Genomic DNA, 18,710 nt, shown 5'->3' on the forward strand with positions numbered 1-18,710 from the left:
CAATGGAACCGTTCTGAGAGGAGCGACTCGAGTCGCTCCGACTCAGAAAAAAGGTTCCTGTACTACTTTCGGGCGACCTCGGGGCGACTTGCATTGACTTCTATAAAGAAGTCATCTGCAAGTTGCCGCTGAGGTCGCGGCAGGTCGCGGCGAGGCAAGTCAGTGTCGCCTCGCATCGCCTGCAGTGTGAACCGGCCCTTAGGACCATGTGATATTTCCGTTTTTCTTTTTCAATAAATCTGCAAAAATGTAAACAATTCTGTGTTTTTCTGTCAATATGGGGTGCTGTGTGTACATTAACCCTTTCATGACTAAGCCTATTTTTGGCATATGGTGTTTACAAGTTAAAATCCAAATTTTTTGCTAGAAAATTACTTGGAACCCCCAAATATTATATATATTTTTTAGCAGAGACTCTAGAGAATAAAATGGCGATTGTTGCAAATATTTATGTCACACGGTATTTGCGCAGCTGTGTTTTAAACGCAACTTTTTGGGAAAAGGCACACTTTCATGAATTAAAAAAACAGTAAAATTAGCCCAATTTTTTTGCATAATGTGAAAGATAATGTTACGCTGAGTAAATAGATACCAAACATGTCACACTTTATAATTGCACGCACTCGGATGGATTGGATTGACGACAAAGTACGGTACCTAAAAATCTCAATAGGTTTACGGTTACCAGGTTAGCGTTGCAGAGGAGGTCTAATGCTAGAATTATTGCTCTTGCTCTGACGATCGCGGCGATACCACACATGTGTGATTTGAACACCGTTTACATATGCGGGCGCGACTTCCGTATGCGTTTTCTTTGCTTCGCGAGCTCGCGGGGATGGCGGGCGCTTTAAAAAATTTATTTTATTTTATTTATTTGAAAATGAATAAATTGTTTTTTTAAAAATAAATAAATAAATTTGATCACTTTTATTGCTGTCACAAGGAATGTAAACATCCCTTGTGACAGTAATAGGTGGTGACAGGTACTCTTTATGGAGGGATGGGGGGTATAAAAGACCCCCCATCCCTCCTTTACACTTCAATGTATTCAGATTGCCGAAAACGGCGATTCTGAATACCGTATATTTTTTTAAAACCAGCGCCATTGGCAGCCGAGTAAACGGGAAGGGACAACATGACGTCGCTTCCGTGTTTACTAATAGGATACTGGAACGAAGTCAATTGCGGCTTCATTCCAGTTCCTCCCCAGCAGCTGGAGGCATTGCATCGTGAATCGGTGCTCCCGATCGAGCGGGAGCACCGGTAACAGCGGCGGGATGCGGCGGGAGGGGGGACGTCCCCTCCCACTCCTCCGGCATAACAGCCGAGCGGCTTTTAGCCGCTTCGGTTGTTATGGCTGGAAAGCCAATCGCCCGCTGAAAAAAACGGTACCGGGATGATGCCTGCAGGTGCGGGCATCATCCCGGTATAACCCCCAGAAGCCGAGTACGCACATCTGCGTACACTCGGCGGGAAGGGGTTAATGAGGACAAAAAATGAACTTAAATGATTTTAGCAAATGGCTGCAATATAACCAAGAGTGAACAATTTCTGTCCCCACTGTATATATATATATATATATATATATATATATATATATATATATATATATATATATATATATATAGACCCTCCCCTCACGCCAGGGTACTAGGTGTAATCCTAGACTCTGACTTGTCATTTCAGCATCAAGTCCAATCGTTGTCAAAAGTTTGTAGAATTCACCTCCATAACATCTCTAAAATTCAACCATTTTTAACAAATGAAACCACCAAGCTCCTCATTCACTCCCTTGTTATCTCTCACCTTGACTATTGCAACTCCCTTCTCATTGGCCTGCCTCTCCATAGGCTCCTCCCCTCTTCAGTAAAGAGAGTAAACTGCACTATTCAAAAGCCCTCACTATAAGCAGCAACTCTAATCGTAATACTCAGTTAATATAGGCTATGTGTAATGGTGAGCTGCGCTAAAAAAACAAAAAAGTGTTCTAAATAATACCTATATGTGTAAAGATTCAAAATTGAAAGCCAAATAGCCTGGCTAAATGAAAAATAAATTATATCCCCATTTAAATAAATTCATGTGGTTAAAAACGTGAGTGATCAGTGACAAGGAGTTATATTAAATAAAGTGTGAACATTAAATAATATATAAATACATAAATAATATAAATAGATAATCATTTACAAAACTAGTCAAAATGTGAAAAAAATAAAAATAATAATAAACACTAGTGTCAAATCACATGAAAAAGAGACCCCACCAAATCGGACCTATCAGGAATCCTCAAATGAAAAAAAATTAAGAGATAAAACGGGATATATATATAGATATATATCTCCTATAACTTCAGACATGTAAAGCCATAATGAGAACGAAATTGAATTCCATTTAATATATAGACAAACAAAGGAGAAGGAATTAGTCCACTAAAGTCCCAAAAATTGATAACAAGCAGCAATAGTGGTAATTCGTCCAGAGTGAGAATGGAAGACTGACACCCACGTCACTTCGTCCAAACAGAGATCCAATAGAGGCACCTCCACCAGTGAGAAAATGGGGCCGCTTACCAGAGCTTGGGATCTCAGTGTTTAAGTGGATCAAAAAGGCATATACATAGATGGTCTGGATGAACCGTCACAGGAACCACCGGGCTCTCCTCAATATTGGTTCCAATCAGTAAAACGACAGTGCCACAATTCATATAGGAAAACAAAAAGACACTCACATAGCGTAAAAAAAAACCTTCATTTATTATATTATATATAAACCATTACACTCACATATGCGAAGAAATTCTGAGCGTTTTTCAAAAAACGAGCTGGCCGGCTCTCGGCTACTGCCCGCACTTCCGGGCCTGGCGTAGAACGCGGTGATGTCAGCACGCCGTACCTCCCTACGCGTTTAGTGACTAGGCAGACGTGTTCACGGGATACGGGACAGCGTCGCTTAAATACCATACATTATAACCACGCCTCGGTCTGAGCTTCATTGTGCGTGTGAATCCGCCTCCCCTCTTCAGTCTATCATGAATGCCGCTGCCAGATTTATCCACCTTACCAACCTCTCAGTGTCTGCCAACCCTCTCCTCCAATCCCTACACTGGCTCCCAATCACCCAGCGAATTAAATTCAAAATACTAACCACAGCATACAAAGCCATTCACAAATCTGCCCCGAGCTACATCACAAATCTTGTCTCCAAATATCGTCCCCTCTGTTCTTCTCAAGACCTCCTACTCTCTAGCTCTCTCGTCTCCTCTTCCCATGCTCGTCTCCAGGATTTCTCCTGAGCCTCTCCCATCCTCTGGAACTCGCTACCTCCATCTGTCTGGCTATCTCCTACTCTCGCTACTTTCAGGCGATCCCTGAAAACTCATCTATTCAGGAAAGCCTATCATGGCCCCAACTACTTCCATCAGCTCATTCCCCACAGTTACAACCTTTTGGTAACCCCCCATTAGATTGTAAGCTCTTCTGAGCAGGGCCCTCTTAATCCTCTTGTATTTTATTGTATTGTCTCCTTTTATATTGTAAGGCGCTGCGTAAACTGTTGACGCTATATACATCCTGTATAATAATAATGTATAAAAAAATATATATATATATATATATATATATATATATATATATATATATATATATATATATATATATATACAGTTTGGGGGTTCTACGTCATTTTCTAGCATAAAATACAGACTTGAACTTGTAAACAAGTGTCGGGAATAGGCTTGGTCCACAAGGGGTTACATTAGTAAGAACTGCCATTGTGGTCACAACAGACAGATTGATGGTGCAGCCAGGTCGCGCGCCTCCAAGCTCGGCCCCGCGCACATGCGCGCTCCCTTGACACGTGCGCATGTTTACGTTTCATTCACGGACCGTGACGTCAGCGCCGGCCTGACAGCTTTGTTGTCTCCTAGAGAAAGTCCTGAGCGGTGGGTAGGCCGCTGACCGGAGCCGAGGCGGCGCAGAGCATTGTCCGTGAACGCGCACAGAGAGGAAGAACCGGCGGGTGATGGTGCGGGCCGGTGAGGGGGTCACGTGGGGGGTGAAGCGGCTCGGCTGCCCGGTGACTGTCAACAAAGCGCGTCACGTGACCGCCGCGCGAGGCCGCTGATGACAATAACAATAGAGAGGGGCCAGCGGGGAGAGATCGGTCCACCGAGGAGCGTAGAGCACCGCACCGAGCGACATGTCGTTCACCCTGGAGGACACGTTGGAGGCGGACTGGGTGGCCGTGAGGCCCAATGTGTTCGAGGAGAAGGAGCGCCACAAGTTCGTCTTTATCGTGGCCTGGAACGAGGTGGAGGGCAAGTTCGCCATCACCTGTCACAACCGGACGGCCCAGCGCCAGAGGAACACTGAGCAGAGCCGCAGTCCCCGGGGGAGCCCGAAGCAGGAGCCCCGGGAGGAACCGGACGAGGATGGGTGTAGCTGGGCCGGACTCTTCTCCTTCCAGGACCTCCGGGCCGTCCACCAGCAGCTGTGCTCCGTCAGCGGGGAGCTGGAGCCGTGCCTGCCCGCCTTCCCCGAGGAGCCGTCCGCTGTCTGGTCCGTGCTGTTCGGGGCCCCGGAGCTCAGCGAGGAGGATGTGGACGATCTGTGCCGCCGCCTGCAGCTCTACCTGGGCCATTCCCTGGACACGTGTGGATGGAGGATCCTCTCCCAGATCCTCTTCACCGAGAGCGACGACCCCGAGGAGTACTACGAGAGCCTCAGCCAGCTCCGCCACAGCGGATATGAGGAGGTGCTGAGCCGGGCCCGCCGGGGGCTCCACCAGGTGAGGGCCACAGCCTAGGGATCCGCGGGCCTGTATGGGGGCCACAGCCTGGGGATCCGCGGGCCTGTATGGGGGCCACAGCCTGGGGATCCGCGGGCCTGTATGGGGGCCACAGCCTGGGGATCCGCGGGCCTGTATGGGGGCCACAGCCTGGGGATCCGCGGGCCTGTATGGGGGCCACAGCCTGGGGATCCGCGGGCCTGTATGGGGGCCACAGCCTGGGGATCCGCGGGCCTGTATGGGGGCCACAGCCTGGGGATCCGCGGGCCTGTATGGGGGCCACAGCCTGGGGATCCGCGGGCCTGTATGGGGGCCACAGCCTGGGGATCCGCGGGCCTGTATGGGGGCCACAGCCTGGGGATCCGCGGGCCTGTATGGGGGCCACAGCCTGGGGATCCGCGGGCCTATCATGGGTGGCCACGACCTGGGGGGGGGACCCGTGGGCCTATTATGGGTGGCCACGACCTGGGGGGGGACCCGTGGGCCTATTATGGGTGGCCACGACCTGGGGGGGGACCCGTGGGCCTATTATGGGTGGCCACGACCTGGGGGGGGACCCGTGTGCCTATCATGGGTGGCCACGACCTGGGGGGGGGACCCGTGGGCCTATCATGGGTGGCCACGACCTGGGGGGGGGACCCGTGGGCCTATCATGGGTGGCCACGACCTGGGGGGGACCCGTGGGCCTATCATGGGTGGCCACGACCTGGGGGGGGGACCCGTGGGCCTATCATGGGTGGCCACGACCTGGGGGGGGGACCCGTGGGCCTATCATGGGTGGCCACGACCTGGGGGGGGGACCCGTGGGCCTATCATGGGTGGCCACGACCTGGGGGGGGGACCCGTGGGCCTATTATGGGTGGCCACGACCTGGGGGGGGGACCCGTGGGCCTATTATGGGTGGCCACGACCTGGGGGGGGGACCCGTGGGCCTATTATGGGTGGCCACGACCTGGGGGGGGGACCCGTGGGCCTATTATGGGTGGCCACGACCTGGGGGGGGGACCCGTGGGCCTATTATGGGTGGCCACGACCTGGGGGGGGGACCCGTGGGCCTATTATGGGTGGCCACGACCTGGGGGGGGACCCGTGGGCCTATTATGGGTGGCCACGACCTGGGGGGGGGACCCGTGGGCCTATTATGGGTGGCCACGACCTGGGGGGGGGACCCGTGGGCCTATTATGGGTGGCCACGACCTGGGGGGGGGACCCGTGGGCCTATTATGGGTGGCCACGACCTGGGGGGGGACCCGTGGGCCTATTATGGGTGGCCACGACCTGGGGGGGGGCCCGTGGGCCTATTATGGGTGGCCACGACCTGGGGGGGGACCCGTGGGCCTATTATGGGTGGCCACGACCTGGGGGGGGACCCGTGGGCCTATTATGGGTGGCCACGACCTGGGGGGGGACCCGTGGGCCTATTATGGGTGGCCACGACCTGGGGGGGACCCGTGGGCCTATTATGGGTGGCCACGACCTGGGGGGGACCCGTGGGCCTATTAGCCTATTATAGGGGCCACGACCCGGGGGGGCCCGTTGGCCTATTATAGGGGCCACGACCCGGGGGGCTATTATAGGGGCCACGACCCGGGGGGGACCCATGGGCCTATTATAAGGGCCGCGACCCGGGGGGGCGATATGTGGGCCTATTATAGGGGCCGCGACCCGGGGGGAGGGGGATCCGTGGGCCTATTATAGGGGCCGCGACCCGGGGGGGGGGTCCGTGGGCCTATTATAGGGGCCGCGACCCGGGGGGATCTGTGGGCCTATTATAGGGGCCGCGACCCGGGGGGGATCCGTGGGCCTATTATAGGGGCCGCGACCCGGGGGGGGGGGATCCGTGGGCCTATTATAGGGGCCGCGACCCGGGGGGGGGGGGGGGGGGGGGGGTCCGTGGGCCTATTATAGGGGCCGCGACCGGGGGGGATCTGTGGGCCTATTATAGGGGCCGCGACCCGGGGGGGATCTGTGGGCCTATTATAGGGGCCGCGACCCGGGGGGGGGATCCGTGGGCCTATTATAGGGGCCGCGACCCGGGGGGGGGATCCGTGGGCCTATTATAGGGGCCGCGACCCGGGGGGGGGATCCGTGGGCCTATTATAGGGGCCGCGACCCGGGGGGGGATCCGTGGGCCTATTATAGGGGCCCCGACCCGGGGGGGGGGAGATCCGTGGGCCTATTATAGGGGCCGCGACCCAGGGGGGGGGGAGATCCGTGGGCCTATTATAGGGGCCGCGACCCGGGGGGGGGGGGAGATCCGTGGGCCTATTATAGGGGGCCGCGACCCGGGGGGGGGGAGATCCGTGGGCCTATTATAGGGGCCGCGACCCGGGGGGGGAGATCCGTGGGCCTATTATAGGGGCCGCGACCCGGGGGGGGAGATCCGTGGGCCTATTATAGGGGCCGCGACCCGGGGGGGATCCGTGGGCCTATTATAGGGGCCGCGACCCGGGGGGGGTCCGTGGGCCTATCATGGGTGGCCACGACCTGGGGGGGGACCCGTGGGCCTATCATGGGTGGCCACGACCTGGGGGGGACCCGTGGGCCTATCATGGGTGACCACGACCCGTGGGCCTATTATGGGTGGCCACGACCTGTGGGGGGGGAACCGTGGGCCTATTATGGGTGGCCACGACCTGTGGGGGGGAACCGTGGGCCTATTATGGGTGGCCACGACCTGTGGGGGGGGAACCGTGGGCCTATTATGGGTGGCCACGACCTGTGGGGGGGGAACCGTGGGCCTATTATGGGTGGTCACGACCTGTGGGGGGGGACCCGTGGGCCTATTATGGGTGGCCACGACCTGGGGGGGGACCCGTGGGCCTATTATGGGTGGCCACGACCTGGGGGGGGACCCGTGGGCCTATTATGGGTGGCCACGACCTGGGGGGGGACCCGTGGGCCTATTATGGGTGGCCACGACCTGGGGGGGGGACCCGTGGGCCTATTATGGGTGGCCACGACCCGGGGGGGGCCCGTTGGCCTATTATAGGGGCCACTACCCGGGGGGCTATTATAGGGGCCACGACCCGGGGGGACCCGTGGGCCTATTATAAGGGCCGCGACCCGGGGGGGGCGATCCGTTGGCCTATTATAGGGGCCGCGACCCGGGGGGGAGGGGGATCCGTGGGCCTATTATAGGGGCCGCGACCCGGGGGGGGATCCGTGGGCCTATTATAGGGGCCGCGACCCGGGGGGGATCCGTGGGCCTATTATAGGGGCCGCGACCCGGGGGGGGGATCCGTGGGCCTATTATAGGGGCCGCGACCCGGGGGGGGGATCCGTGGGCCTATTATAGGGGCCGCGACCCGGGGGGGGGATCTGTGGGCCTATTATAGGGGCCGCGACCCGGGGGGGGATCCGTGGGCCTATTATAGGGGCCGCGACCCGGGGGGGATCCGTGGGCCTATTATAGGGGCCGCGACCCGGGGGGGGATCCGTGGGCCTATTATAGGGGCCGCGACCCGGGGGGGGGGATCCGTGGGCCTATTATAGGGGCCGCGACCCGGGGGGGGGATCTGTGGGCCTATTATAGGGGCCGCGACCCGGGGGGGGATCCGTGGGCCTATTATAGGGGCCCCGACCCGGGGGGAGATCCGTGGGCCTATTATAGGGGCCACGACCCGGGGGGATCCGTGGGCCTATTATAGGGGCCACGACCCGGGGGGGGGGATCCGTGGGCCTATTATAGGGGCCAGGACCCGGGGGGGATCCGTGGGCCTATTATAGGGGCCAGGACCCGGGGGGGGATCCGTGGGCCTATTATAGGGGCCAGGACCCGGGGGGGATCCGTGGGCCTATTATAGGGGCCAGGACCCGGGGGGAGATCCGTGGGCCTATTATAGGGGCCAGGACCCGGGGGGAGATCCGTGGGCCTATTATAGGGGCCAGGACCCGGGGGGGATCCGTGGGCCTATTATAGGGGCCACGACCCGGGGGGGGACCCGTGGGCCTATTATAGGGGCCACGACCCGGGGGGGGACCCGTGGGCCTATTATAGGGGCCACGACCTGGGGGGATCCACCAGGTGAGGGCTACATCCTGGGATCCATGGGTCTTCCTTGTATAGGGAAACTGACGGGGGGGGGTGGGGTTCACAAGGCGATCCATAGGCCAAATAGCGCAACTGACCAGGGGGATCTATGGGCCTTTTAAAGGGGCCCTGCAGGCATTACTGAGATGACTGACTGTAGGGCCATAGGGATCGTTCTGCCTTTTTGCGATTACTTCCGGGGGCCCAAAGGAGTGTCTGGTAGGCTACAGGGGTAGCGCTGGTTATTAATATTGTGTGACCAACCTCAGTATACACAATTGTTTGAAGATTTCATTTTGTCACACATGGAAAGTTACCTCAATTCCTTAAGATATTTGTTCAATTAGGATTTGCTCTACACAAACTGTGGCCACACATGGGAGTGCAATCAATTGTCAAAGGCTTTCTGTGGCCTTTATCCTTAAATTAGTATAATCGCTATATAGCCTTATATTTTTGACTGTGCACTTTATATACTGATAGGAATTTCCTGAATTTTTCATCTAATTTCATTTAATTATATCATAGAATTTCCAGAATGTGGGTCAACAATCCGGATTTTTTATGTTTTCTAAAGTATGAAGGTGATCTAAATTGGAATTTTGCCATTTTATACAATTTTCTAAATAAAATAATTAAATCAAACTGCCTGGTTATAGGTGCCTACTTTTTAGATAGTGTGCCCTATCGCTATCCCCCCCCCCCCCCCTTTTAGGCTACAGGGGTCCCACATGGATCACTTTGACTGACTGGGTGGGTGGATACAGGGGGATCGCTGGGCCTTTGTAGGATGACTAACGAGGAGACTGCAGGGGGATCATTGGGCCTTTAGGGGATGACTGACCAGAGGGCCCCAGAAGATCATTGGCCCTTTTATAGGATGATTAACAGGGGGGCCACAGAGGGATTAATGGGCCTTTAGGGGATGACTGACTGAAGGGCCACAGAGGCCCCACAGGGATTGCTTGGCCTTAATAAAGGGACTGCTGAGGGGACACTGGAGGACCACATGGGCCCCACAGGGATCACTCTGCCTTTTATAAGGTGACTGAGGTTGCATGGGAAGGATTGCTAGGCCTCTATAGCAGTGGTCATCAACCCTGTCCTCAATGCTCACTAACAGGCCAGGTTTTATGCATTACCTTGGGAAGATGCAGACTAGAATACTGCAATCACTGAGCAGCAAATGATATCACCTGTGATGTATTTAGATTATCTTGCAAACCTGGCCTGTGGGCCCTGAGGACAGAGTTGATGACCACTGCTCTATAGGATGACTGATCGGGGGGATACCACTCCACCCTCTGTAGAAGGATTGCTGTGTCTTTATACACTTTCTGGGGGATCACCGGAGCAGTTATAGTCCCCACTGCAGTGATGATTTCCAGTGGGATTGATATTGCTTTTATTGGATGACTGGGGGACCAGAAGGGCCCGACTTCCTCCACTGTGGAGAAAAGATCCCAATGGATCACTGTCCCTTTACAGAATGACTGAGTAGAAGGGGGTCATGGGGTCCTAACACCCCCCCCTGCCCCAGAAGAACTGGTGTACCTTTTTTTTTTATAGGGTGACTAACTGGGCGGGGTGAAGGGAAGGTACAGGGGCCCCAACACTCCCCCCTGTGACTATGGGACCCAGCAGGATCACTGTGCCTATGTGGGAGGTGGGGGTAAAAAATGGGTTCTACCCTCTACCCCCCCCCCCCCCCCCCAATCCTGAAGCTAGGGGTGCACCGAATGGGTTTTTTGGTGCCGAAACCGATAAAAAATATATTTTTCTACAGGATATGGTCAGAGACAGGGGGCGTGGTACAGGGGATGGTCAGAGACAGGGGGCGTGGTACAGGGGATGGTCAGAGACAGGGGGCGTGGTACAGGGGATGGTCAGAGACAGGGGGCGTGGTACAGGGGATGGTCAGAGACAGGGGGCGTGGTACAGGGGATGGTCAGAGACAGGGGGCGTGGTACAGGAGATCTCTGCAGCCTCACCAGTGCCTGTCAGATGCAGCCAGCCAGTGTCCCCCTATTATTGCAGCAGCCAGAGTCCCCCATTGCAGCTAGCCTGTGAAGGGAAGAGAGGAGAGCCACCTCTGCCGCCTGTTTGATCACAGCGCCGGGAACATCACATCTTTCATTTCAATAGCTGTGTGTTCCCGGCCACACGCCGTCACATACAGCCCCTCCCCCTTGTCCGGACGCTTTGATAGACAGATCATCCGTCCAATCCTGCGGGTGATCGGTCTATCAAAGTGCCCGGACAAGGGGGAGGGGCTGTATGTGACGGCGTGTGGCCGGGAACACACAGTTATTGAAATGAAAGCTGTGATGTTCCTGGCGCTTTGATCAAACAGGCGGCGGAGGCGGCTCTCCTGCACTATAGCATGCTCTAGCTTTTCATGATGGGCAACACCAGGGATGGGGGGCGGAGCCCCGTCCCCCACCCAGGCCACGCTCCATTATCGGCCTTTTTCTCTTTCGGCAAATTGCCGAAAAGGGCATTTTCGGCCGATATGTCGGTGCATCCCTACCTGAAGCTTGTGTTCAACATTTACAAACTGGAGTTGAACTACTTTAGAAGCTTCAACAAAGCTTACTCAAGGCTCTGCAAAATACTTTGTAAAAGCTTGCTGTTCACACTGCTCTAATACAAGTTGAGGGCCTTGTGAAACCATCCTACAAGTCCTTTTGGCCACCGCAGCAGAGGGACTTGTGCACAAATGCTGTGATGTCAGCTCACTGATTACTAACTTTGGCCCCATAACCAAAGCTTTGTACCTCCATCTGGAGCTGGGATGTACACAATGCAGGGTCCTGTCTACTGTACCCATAATATACTGAGTTCAATCACAACGCTCTGCAGGCATGAATCAATAAACAATGACTTTTTTTTTTTTTCCCCAAGAGGTGGACTATGTCTTTAAGGGACTCTGGATGGAAATATGAGGGCTGGCTTTAAAGTACACCTGTTACAAATCACAGGGCATTCCAGACTGAAGATATGAAAGTAGAGGTTACTTCTAGTGAGTTTGTTCTCAATGAATAGATCAGGGGTGTAGCCAGCTTAAAGCCCAACTCCAGTATATTACCAACCCCCACTGTGAGGAAAAAAAACAATCCAAATGCCCATTTTACTTACCTGAAGCCGCAGGTCACATGGTGATCCTTCCCTCCATTTACTTTGGGGTACTTTTCATGTGTCCACATCACTGCCTGCTTGATGTGGAGGCGAAATGTATGGTTCTTCTCTGGCTCCAGAGGCAGGTCTAGTTCTTAGGCAGAGGAAACCAGGATGGTTTGGGAAGAGATGTCTGGAATCTAGACTGAAGAGTAGGGCTGCTTTACACTGATCTGCTTTTGTTCTTCAGTTAAAAAAAAAGCAATAGAAGAATTCATCCCTTTAAATCTTATGTTGCATTTAAAAATAAAAAATCCTGCTTGCTGCTTTTTTGGTGCATGTTTGGTCAGGTAAAAAAAAAACGCACCTCCTCATTAAAACGAAATGAAACCACATCAAAAACACGTGCCTGTGGGAAGATCTTTGTGATGTAAAAGGGGGAGTTAAAACGCAATCTAAATGCCTCAAATATGTGTCAAAAACACACCATGCATTGAGGTAAATTTAACACAACGCACAAAGAAAAGTGACAACGCATAGGCGTGTTTCATGCGGTTTTGCTGCAAAGTAATGTGTGAAAGCGCCCTAAAGTAACTGATGAACTGTGCACCATTTCAATTTATATTTTCCTGTGAAAATTGTCACCTTTATTGTAATTGTTTAGCTAGGCTCCTCCCCCTATACCTCCCTTTTAGTCTCTGTTTCCAATAGTGCTACTTGTCAGGTGACTTTGGACACAAAGTCGCATGAAAAGTCACAGCCCATTGATCTCAATGGCGCCCATTCCCAATTACGCGACTTTGAAAATCCACACATTGAAAAGGTTCCTGCAGTCCTTTGATCCAGAGAGTGTAAAGTTTGATCAAAGCTGCACTCAGAAGTCTCACTCTAAATCGCGTGACTTTGGGGTCACAATAGTGGAAATGTAGGGTTACACTTTGCAGGTCATCAGAGCGGCTTAACGTAAAAGATAAATATGGTGAAGTATAACCCACGCTCAGCTGAGAGTGGGCTATAGTGCCTCCCCCATTTCCAGCTGGGCACCCCAGTGAGGGCTGGAGGGGCAGAGAGAGCAGTAACTGTCGGTCACTGCTCTCGGCTTCGGGAAGGCCAAAAAACTGCACATTCAGTGGTCATGTGATCGTTTAGTTCATGTGATCGTTTAGTTCTTGGTTGCAGCATCAGACTGATGCTACAGCATGGAGGAGAGTATGTATGGTGATGGCAGCACTACACTGAGAGAGGGGAACTGACGTTCTTCCCTCTCTGACCCCAGAAACTGGAAGGACGAGGATTTGGTCACTTCTGGTTTCAGCCCTCTGTTTACCTGGCAGCCAGTAAAGCAGTGAATGGACACAGATCAGGTCTGAATCGGCTGCATTGGAGGCTAGAGGAGGGGTCTATTGGGCTCTGCATAAAGAGGACCTGTCACGACCCATGCCTTCACAAGGGATGTTGTTCATCCTTTGTGAAAGCAATAAAGTTGATAAAAAAAAAAAGTTAAGAGTTTGTAAAAAAGTTTCAAACAACAAATCTAAAGCCCTCCCCCCTCCCCAGTGTTTACGCGTGAACAGGAATGCTTACGTAACTTCTGCATATATACACACACGGAGATCGTACCACATGTGAAGTATTGTCACGAATGTCAGAGCAATAATTTTAGCTCCAGACCTCCTGTGTAACTCTAAACTGGTAACCTGTAAATGCTTTTAAAGCATCACTAATGGAGATTTTTAAGTGGCGTAGTTTGGCCCCGTTCCACAGTTGGATGCAATTTTGAAGTGTGACATGTTGGATATCTATTTACTCGGTGTTACGTCATCTTTTATATTTTAACAACAAATTGGGTATTAATATAGTGTTTGTTCTCAATAAAAATCTTTAAAATAGAACTATAGGCAAAACTTTTTTTTTTAATCTTGAATAGAGTAAGGGAGGGCTATAACCCCTGTCAGATTTTTTTTTTTCCACCATCTGTGTCCCATTGTGGAGATTTCCCTTCACTTCCTATCCCATAGCCAAATAGGAAATGAGAGGAAATCGCTGCAAATTAAGGGAATTCGCTGGGGCCCCCCTGGGCACACAAAACACCCCACTGGAAGATTTCCCCTCCTCCCTTCTTCTTTTTTTTTTCTTTTTTTTTTCTTTTCTGAAGACAACCCAAAATTACTTTCACTTTTAACCGCTTCCTGACTGCCTCACGCTGATATACTGTGGCAGATGGGCATGTATTAACATACCTGTACTTTGCCCTTTTAAGAGGCGGTTTGCGAGCACCTGCCGGGAGCTCCGTGATCACGGGTCCCGCAGACTTTATGTCCGCGGGGATATCCATGATCGTCTCACGGTGAGGAAGAACAAGCCCTCTCCCCGTTCTGCCTAAGAAGCCTGTAATCGGGAGCGGTGATCAGTGACGTGTCACACACAGCCCCTCCCCCCCAGTTAGAATCACTCCCTAGGACACGCTTAACCCCTACAGCGCCACCTAGTGGTTAACCCCTTCACTGCCAGTGACATTTTTACAGTAATCAATGCAATTTTTTAGCATTGATTGCTGTATTAAGGCCAATGGTCCTGAAAATGTCAAAATTGTCCGATGTGTCTGCTATAATGTCGCAGTCACGATAAAAATTGCTGATCGCCATTACTAGTAAAAAAAAAAAATAATTATTAATAATGCCATAAAACTGTCCTCTATTTTGTAGACGCTATAACTTTTGCGCAAACCAATGAATAAACGCTTATTGCAATATTTCTGGTTAAAAAAAACATGTAGAATACATATCAGCCTAAACTGAGGAAATTTTTTTTTATATATTTTTGGGGGATATTTATTATAGCAAAAATTAAAAAATAATGCTTTTTTTTTTCAAAGTTGTTATTTTTTGTTTTATAGCATAGGTGATTAAATACAACCAAAATAAAGCTCTATTTGTGGGGGGAAAAAAAGGACGTAAATTTTTTTTGTAAGCCGCGTGCAATTGTCAGTTAAAGTGACGCAGTGCCGAATCACAAAAAGTGCTCTGGTCAGGAAGGGGGTAAATTCTTCCGGGGCTGAAGTGGTTAATAATAATGGTAAACAGGACAAATGAAGAGGGGGGGGGTCTAACCCCTCTCCATTCTATCCAAAACGAAAAAAAAAAATGTTTTTCCTTTTTTAGTTCTATTTCAAATAAAAAAAAAAAAAATTCCCCAAAAAATTGCGCAAATGCTATGTGACATAAAAAATTGCAACATCCATTTTATTTTCCAGAGTCTGTGCTAAACAACATGTAACGTTTGGAGGTTCTAAGTCATTTTCTAGCAACAAAATACTGATTATTTTTTTACCAGTCGGAGAGAAATGTCAGAATTGGCTTGGGTAGGAACTGGTTAATGTGATATGAGGGGGTAGAGCAATTCCAACTGTTAAACAAATGTAGGATTTGCATACAAATTCAGATTCCTCAGGATCTGTTGATTGTGGTTTATTTCCTCATATGCTCCTTTTACATTGTCCAGGATGTGGCAGGTTCGTTTTTAAGGCCCCTTGTACACTGCTGCTGCTAAATGGACGTTCAGAGGCAGTTGGACACTTTTTATTTTATTTTTTTTATTTTTTTTTGACCGCCCCCTGAACTCATTCAATGTTATCTTATGTGTACGTGTACTGAAGTTTTTAGGCAGTTGCGTTTATAGGCCTTTTTTTTAAGGCAAAAAGAGTTCAGACGGTGAAGATTTCCACGTTTCATATGCCAAACACGGTACCGGCGTTTAGCTGCGTTTTTATCAGGCTTTTTAAAGGTACCCAATTTTTTGGACATTAAAACGCAAATGATGGAAAACTATGAGAAAACATAAAAAAAAAAAAAGTTGAAAACTGGTAATTACTTGCGATGATTCATAGATTGATCGAATCCAATACACCACTAGTAATGTTGCTTTACAAAGTATAATTGTAATTTGACCCATATATTGTTGTATATGAAAGAGATGACCCCACCATTGAGCCTGACCACCGACGTGATCAAACATAGTTTGATGAAAATTGATAGTCACCAACAGACGTTCCTCTGGTGGCGCACTCTTCCTCATGTTCGTGTCCAAGCGTGTCAGACTGGGCCAAACTTTTTCTAGTAGAATGTCAAATGAGGCAATGGACATGCGTGTCAAATTAAAAAATGTATCAGCGTAGGTACGCAGCTGTATGTACAGGTTGGTAAAATATCCTGCTGACATGTGCTGCGCGATCAATGGATGGGTCCAGTAGCAACAAACTCTGGTCCTCGCACACAATAAAACCTTTTTTTGAGCTCGGAGTCTTATATTATCCTTACTAAACGCTTCTAGAGGCAAACATGGCTAAACAGGCGTTTCTAAATGCTGGTTTTAAGCTTCCGAAAAAAAAAAAACGTTCAGAGGACTTTGCCTCAGCGTCCCGTGTACATGGAGCCTAAATGTGACCTGCATCCCTAGTCTGTATTGTTTGGACAGCCCATGACCTGAGACAAGTATGTGTATGTATGACGTGTCCCAACACCTGATCTGCTCTCCCTTGTTTCAGGTCAGGGATTCACCAGGTAGTAAAGGAAGGACAAATGACAGGTCTCATGCCTTATAAGTATTCCTAACAAATTCCTGATTGCAAGAGCACCAAACGCAAGCTGGGTTCCTTGAATTGACAGCAGTAGAATAAGGGGTTAAAGAGGAACATGATTACATTTTTTTATTTTTTTCCCTTGACTAAGTGAACATACATGTGAGTAAAGAGGGTTGAAGCAGTGTGATGTGTAGGCATTGGGACTGCACTGGTCAAGGCTGTTCAGTGCATCCCAACATCACATTGCGGTTGTGTAGATATCGACGGGTTTCATATTTAAAAGCTTAAAGCATATTTAAACCTATTACATATGCTTACCCTTATGGATAGTGTTAAAATGATGGTCTATAAGTCGCAGCTGTGGAATTCCTCCTCAATTTAAGCTGGTCATACAGTATACAATTTTCTTTTATATTTACCTTCAACTATGAAGTGCAGGGTTCTCAAATTAAAATTTACGGTGGTCCAGTTGGTAATATTTGTTTCTGGCAGAAGTCAGCATCTCATGTTTGCACTATAACACGTCGCAGACCTCTTATATCACAGCTCCCCTGTACATCAGTGTCCTCGGCCCCCTTCACATCATAGCCCCCTCTTTACATCACTGTCCACAGTCCCCCTTAATATTGCAGTTATCCTTCATATCACAGTTCCCCTTTGGAAGTAGTCCAATAGTGTCCTCAGTTCCTCTTCACGCCACAATGCGTCTATGTGTCGCAGTGCCCTCCTTTACATTTTAAACATCATCGTGCAGCCTCCCCGGCACAGTCCTACCAAGGTAGAGATACACAGCTGCTGGTGTTCTCGCTTGGTTCTCCCACCCAGCTACCAATATCTTCCTTACAGTGAGGGGGAGCTGCTGCATATCGGGACAGTGAGGGGGAGCTGCTGCATATCGGGACAGTGAGGGGGAGCTGCTGCATATTGGGACAGTGAGGGGGAGCTGCTGCATATCGGGACAATGAGGGGGAGCTGCTGCATATCGGGACAGTGAGGGGGAGCTGCTGCATATCGGGACAGTGAGGGGGAGCTGCTGCATATCGGGACAGTGAGGGGGAGCTGCTGCATATCGGGACAGTGAGGGGGAGCTGCTGCATATCTGGACAGTGAGGGGGAGCTGCTGCATATCGGGACAGTGAGGGGGAGCTGCTGCATATCGGGACAGTGAGGGGGAGCTGCTGCATATCGGGACAGTGAGGGGGAGCTGCTGCATATCGGGACAGTGAGGGAGCTGCTGCATATCGGGACAGTGAGGGGGAGCTGCTGCATATCGGGAGAGTGAGGGGGAGCTGCTGCATATCGGGAGAGTGAGGGGGAGCTGCTGCATATCGGGACAGTGAGCGGGAGGTGCTGCATATCGGGACAGCGGGAAGAAGCTGCCCAGCTTGCTACATTAACAAGTGGGTGATTTTACTGACTTGTTCCTATAAAGACTCCCTCCTGTCCCTATAATGAAACACCTTCCTGCTGTGAGGATGATAACAGTGACCAGGCGGAGACCCAAGAGAGAAACCCAGGTTGATTAGTGGCACGGCCATGTTCCAGACAGGACTATTCCCCCTCAGTCTCGGTTCAGACTGCAGTCCACCGTTTTTTGAACCCTGATGTAGTGCAAAGTCTGCCTGATTGCATACATATTAGGTGTGACCTCATATTATATGGTTTTCGTAAATCTAAAGGAAAATTTAACAAGAAAATTGTATAATGTATGGGCAGGCTTACTGTGGACATACAGTGGGGATCGAAAGTTTGGGCACCCCAGTTAAAAATGTGTATTAATGTGCATAACGAAGCCAAGGAAAGATGGAAAAATCTCCAAATGGCATCACATTACAGATTAGACATTCTTATAATATGTCAAAAAAAGTTAGATTTTATTTCCATCATTTACACTTTCAAAATTACAGAAAACAAAAAAATGGCATCTGCAAAAGTTTGAGCACCCTGCAAAGTTAATATATTGTACTGCCCCCTTTGGCAAGTATCACAGCTTGTCCAGTTCTTTGAGATTTCTGGGCTGTCTGTCACGCACTGCTCTTTTAAGGTCTAGCATAGATTTTCAATAATGTTGAGGTCAGGAGATTGTGAAGGCCATGGCAAAACCTTCAGTTTACGCCTCTTGATATAATCCCCCGTGGATTTTGAGGTGTGTTTAGGATCATTATCCATTTGTAGAAGCCATCCTCTCTTTAACTT

General features: G+C 50.7%; 1 protein-coding gene across 1 annotated transcript in view; it reads left to right on the top strand.

Annotated features, from left to right (window-relative positions):
• Positions 1–3,852: 3,852 nt before the first annotated feature.
• JMY (junction mediating and regulatory protein, p53 cofactor) overlaps positions 3,853–18,710 on the top strand; it is a 104,311-nt gene continuing 89,453 nt past the window's right edge. Inside the window, exon 1 of the mRNA XM_077463293.1 lies at positions 3,853–4,785. Coding sequence (XP_077319419.1) covers positions 4,198–4,785 — 588 coding nt within the window. The 5' untranslated portion in view covers positions 3,853–4,197. The remainder of the gene's footprint in view (positions 4,786–18,710) is intronic.

This window comes from Lithobates pipiens, unplaced genomic scaffold, assembly GCF_037356315.1.
Source record: "Lithobates pipiens isolate NorthernLeopardFrog02 unplaced genomic scaffold, aLitPip1_a1.2 Scaffold_3, whole genome shotgun sequence".
NCBI lineage: Eukaryota > Metazoa > Chordata > Amphibia > Anura > Ranidae > Lithobates > Lithobates pipiens.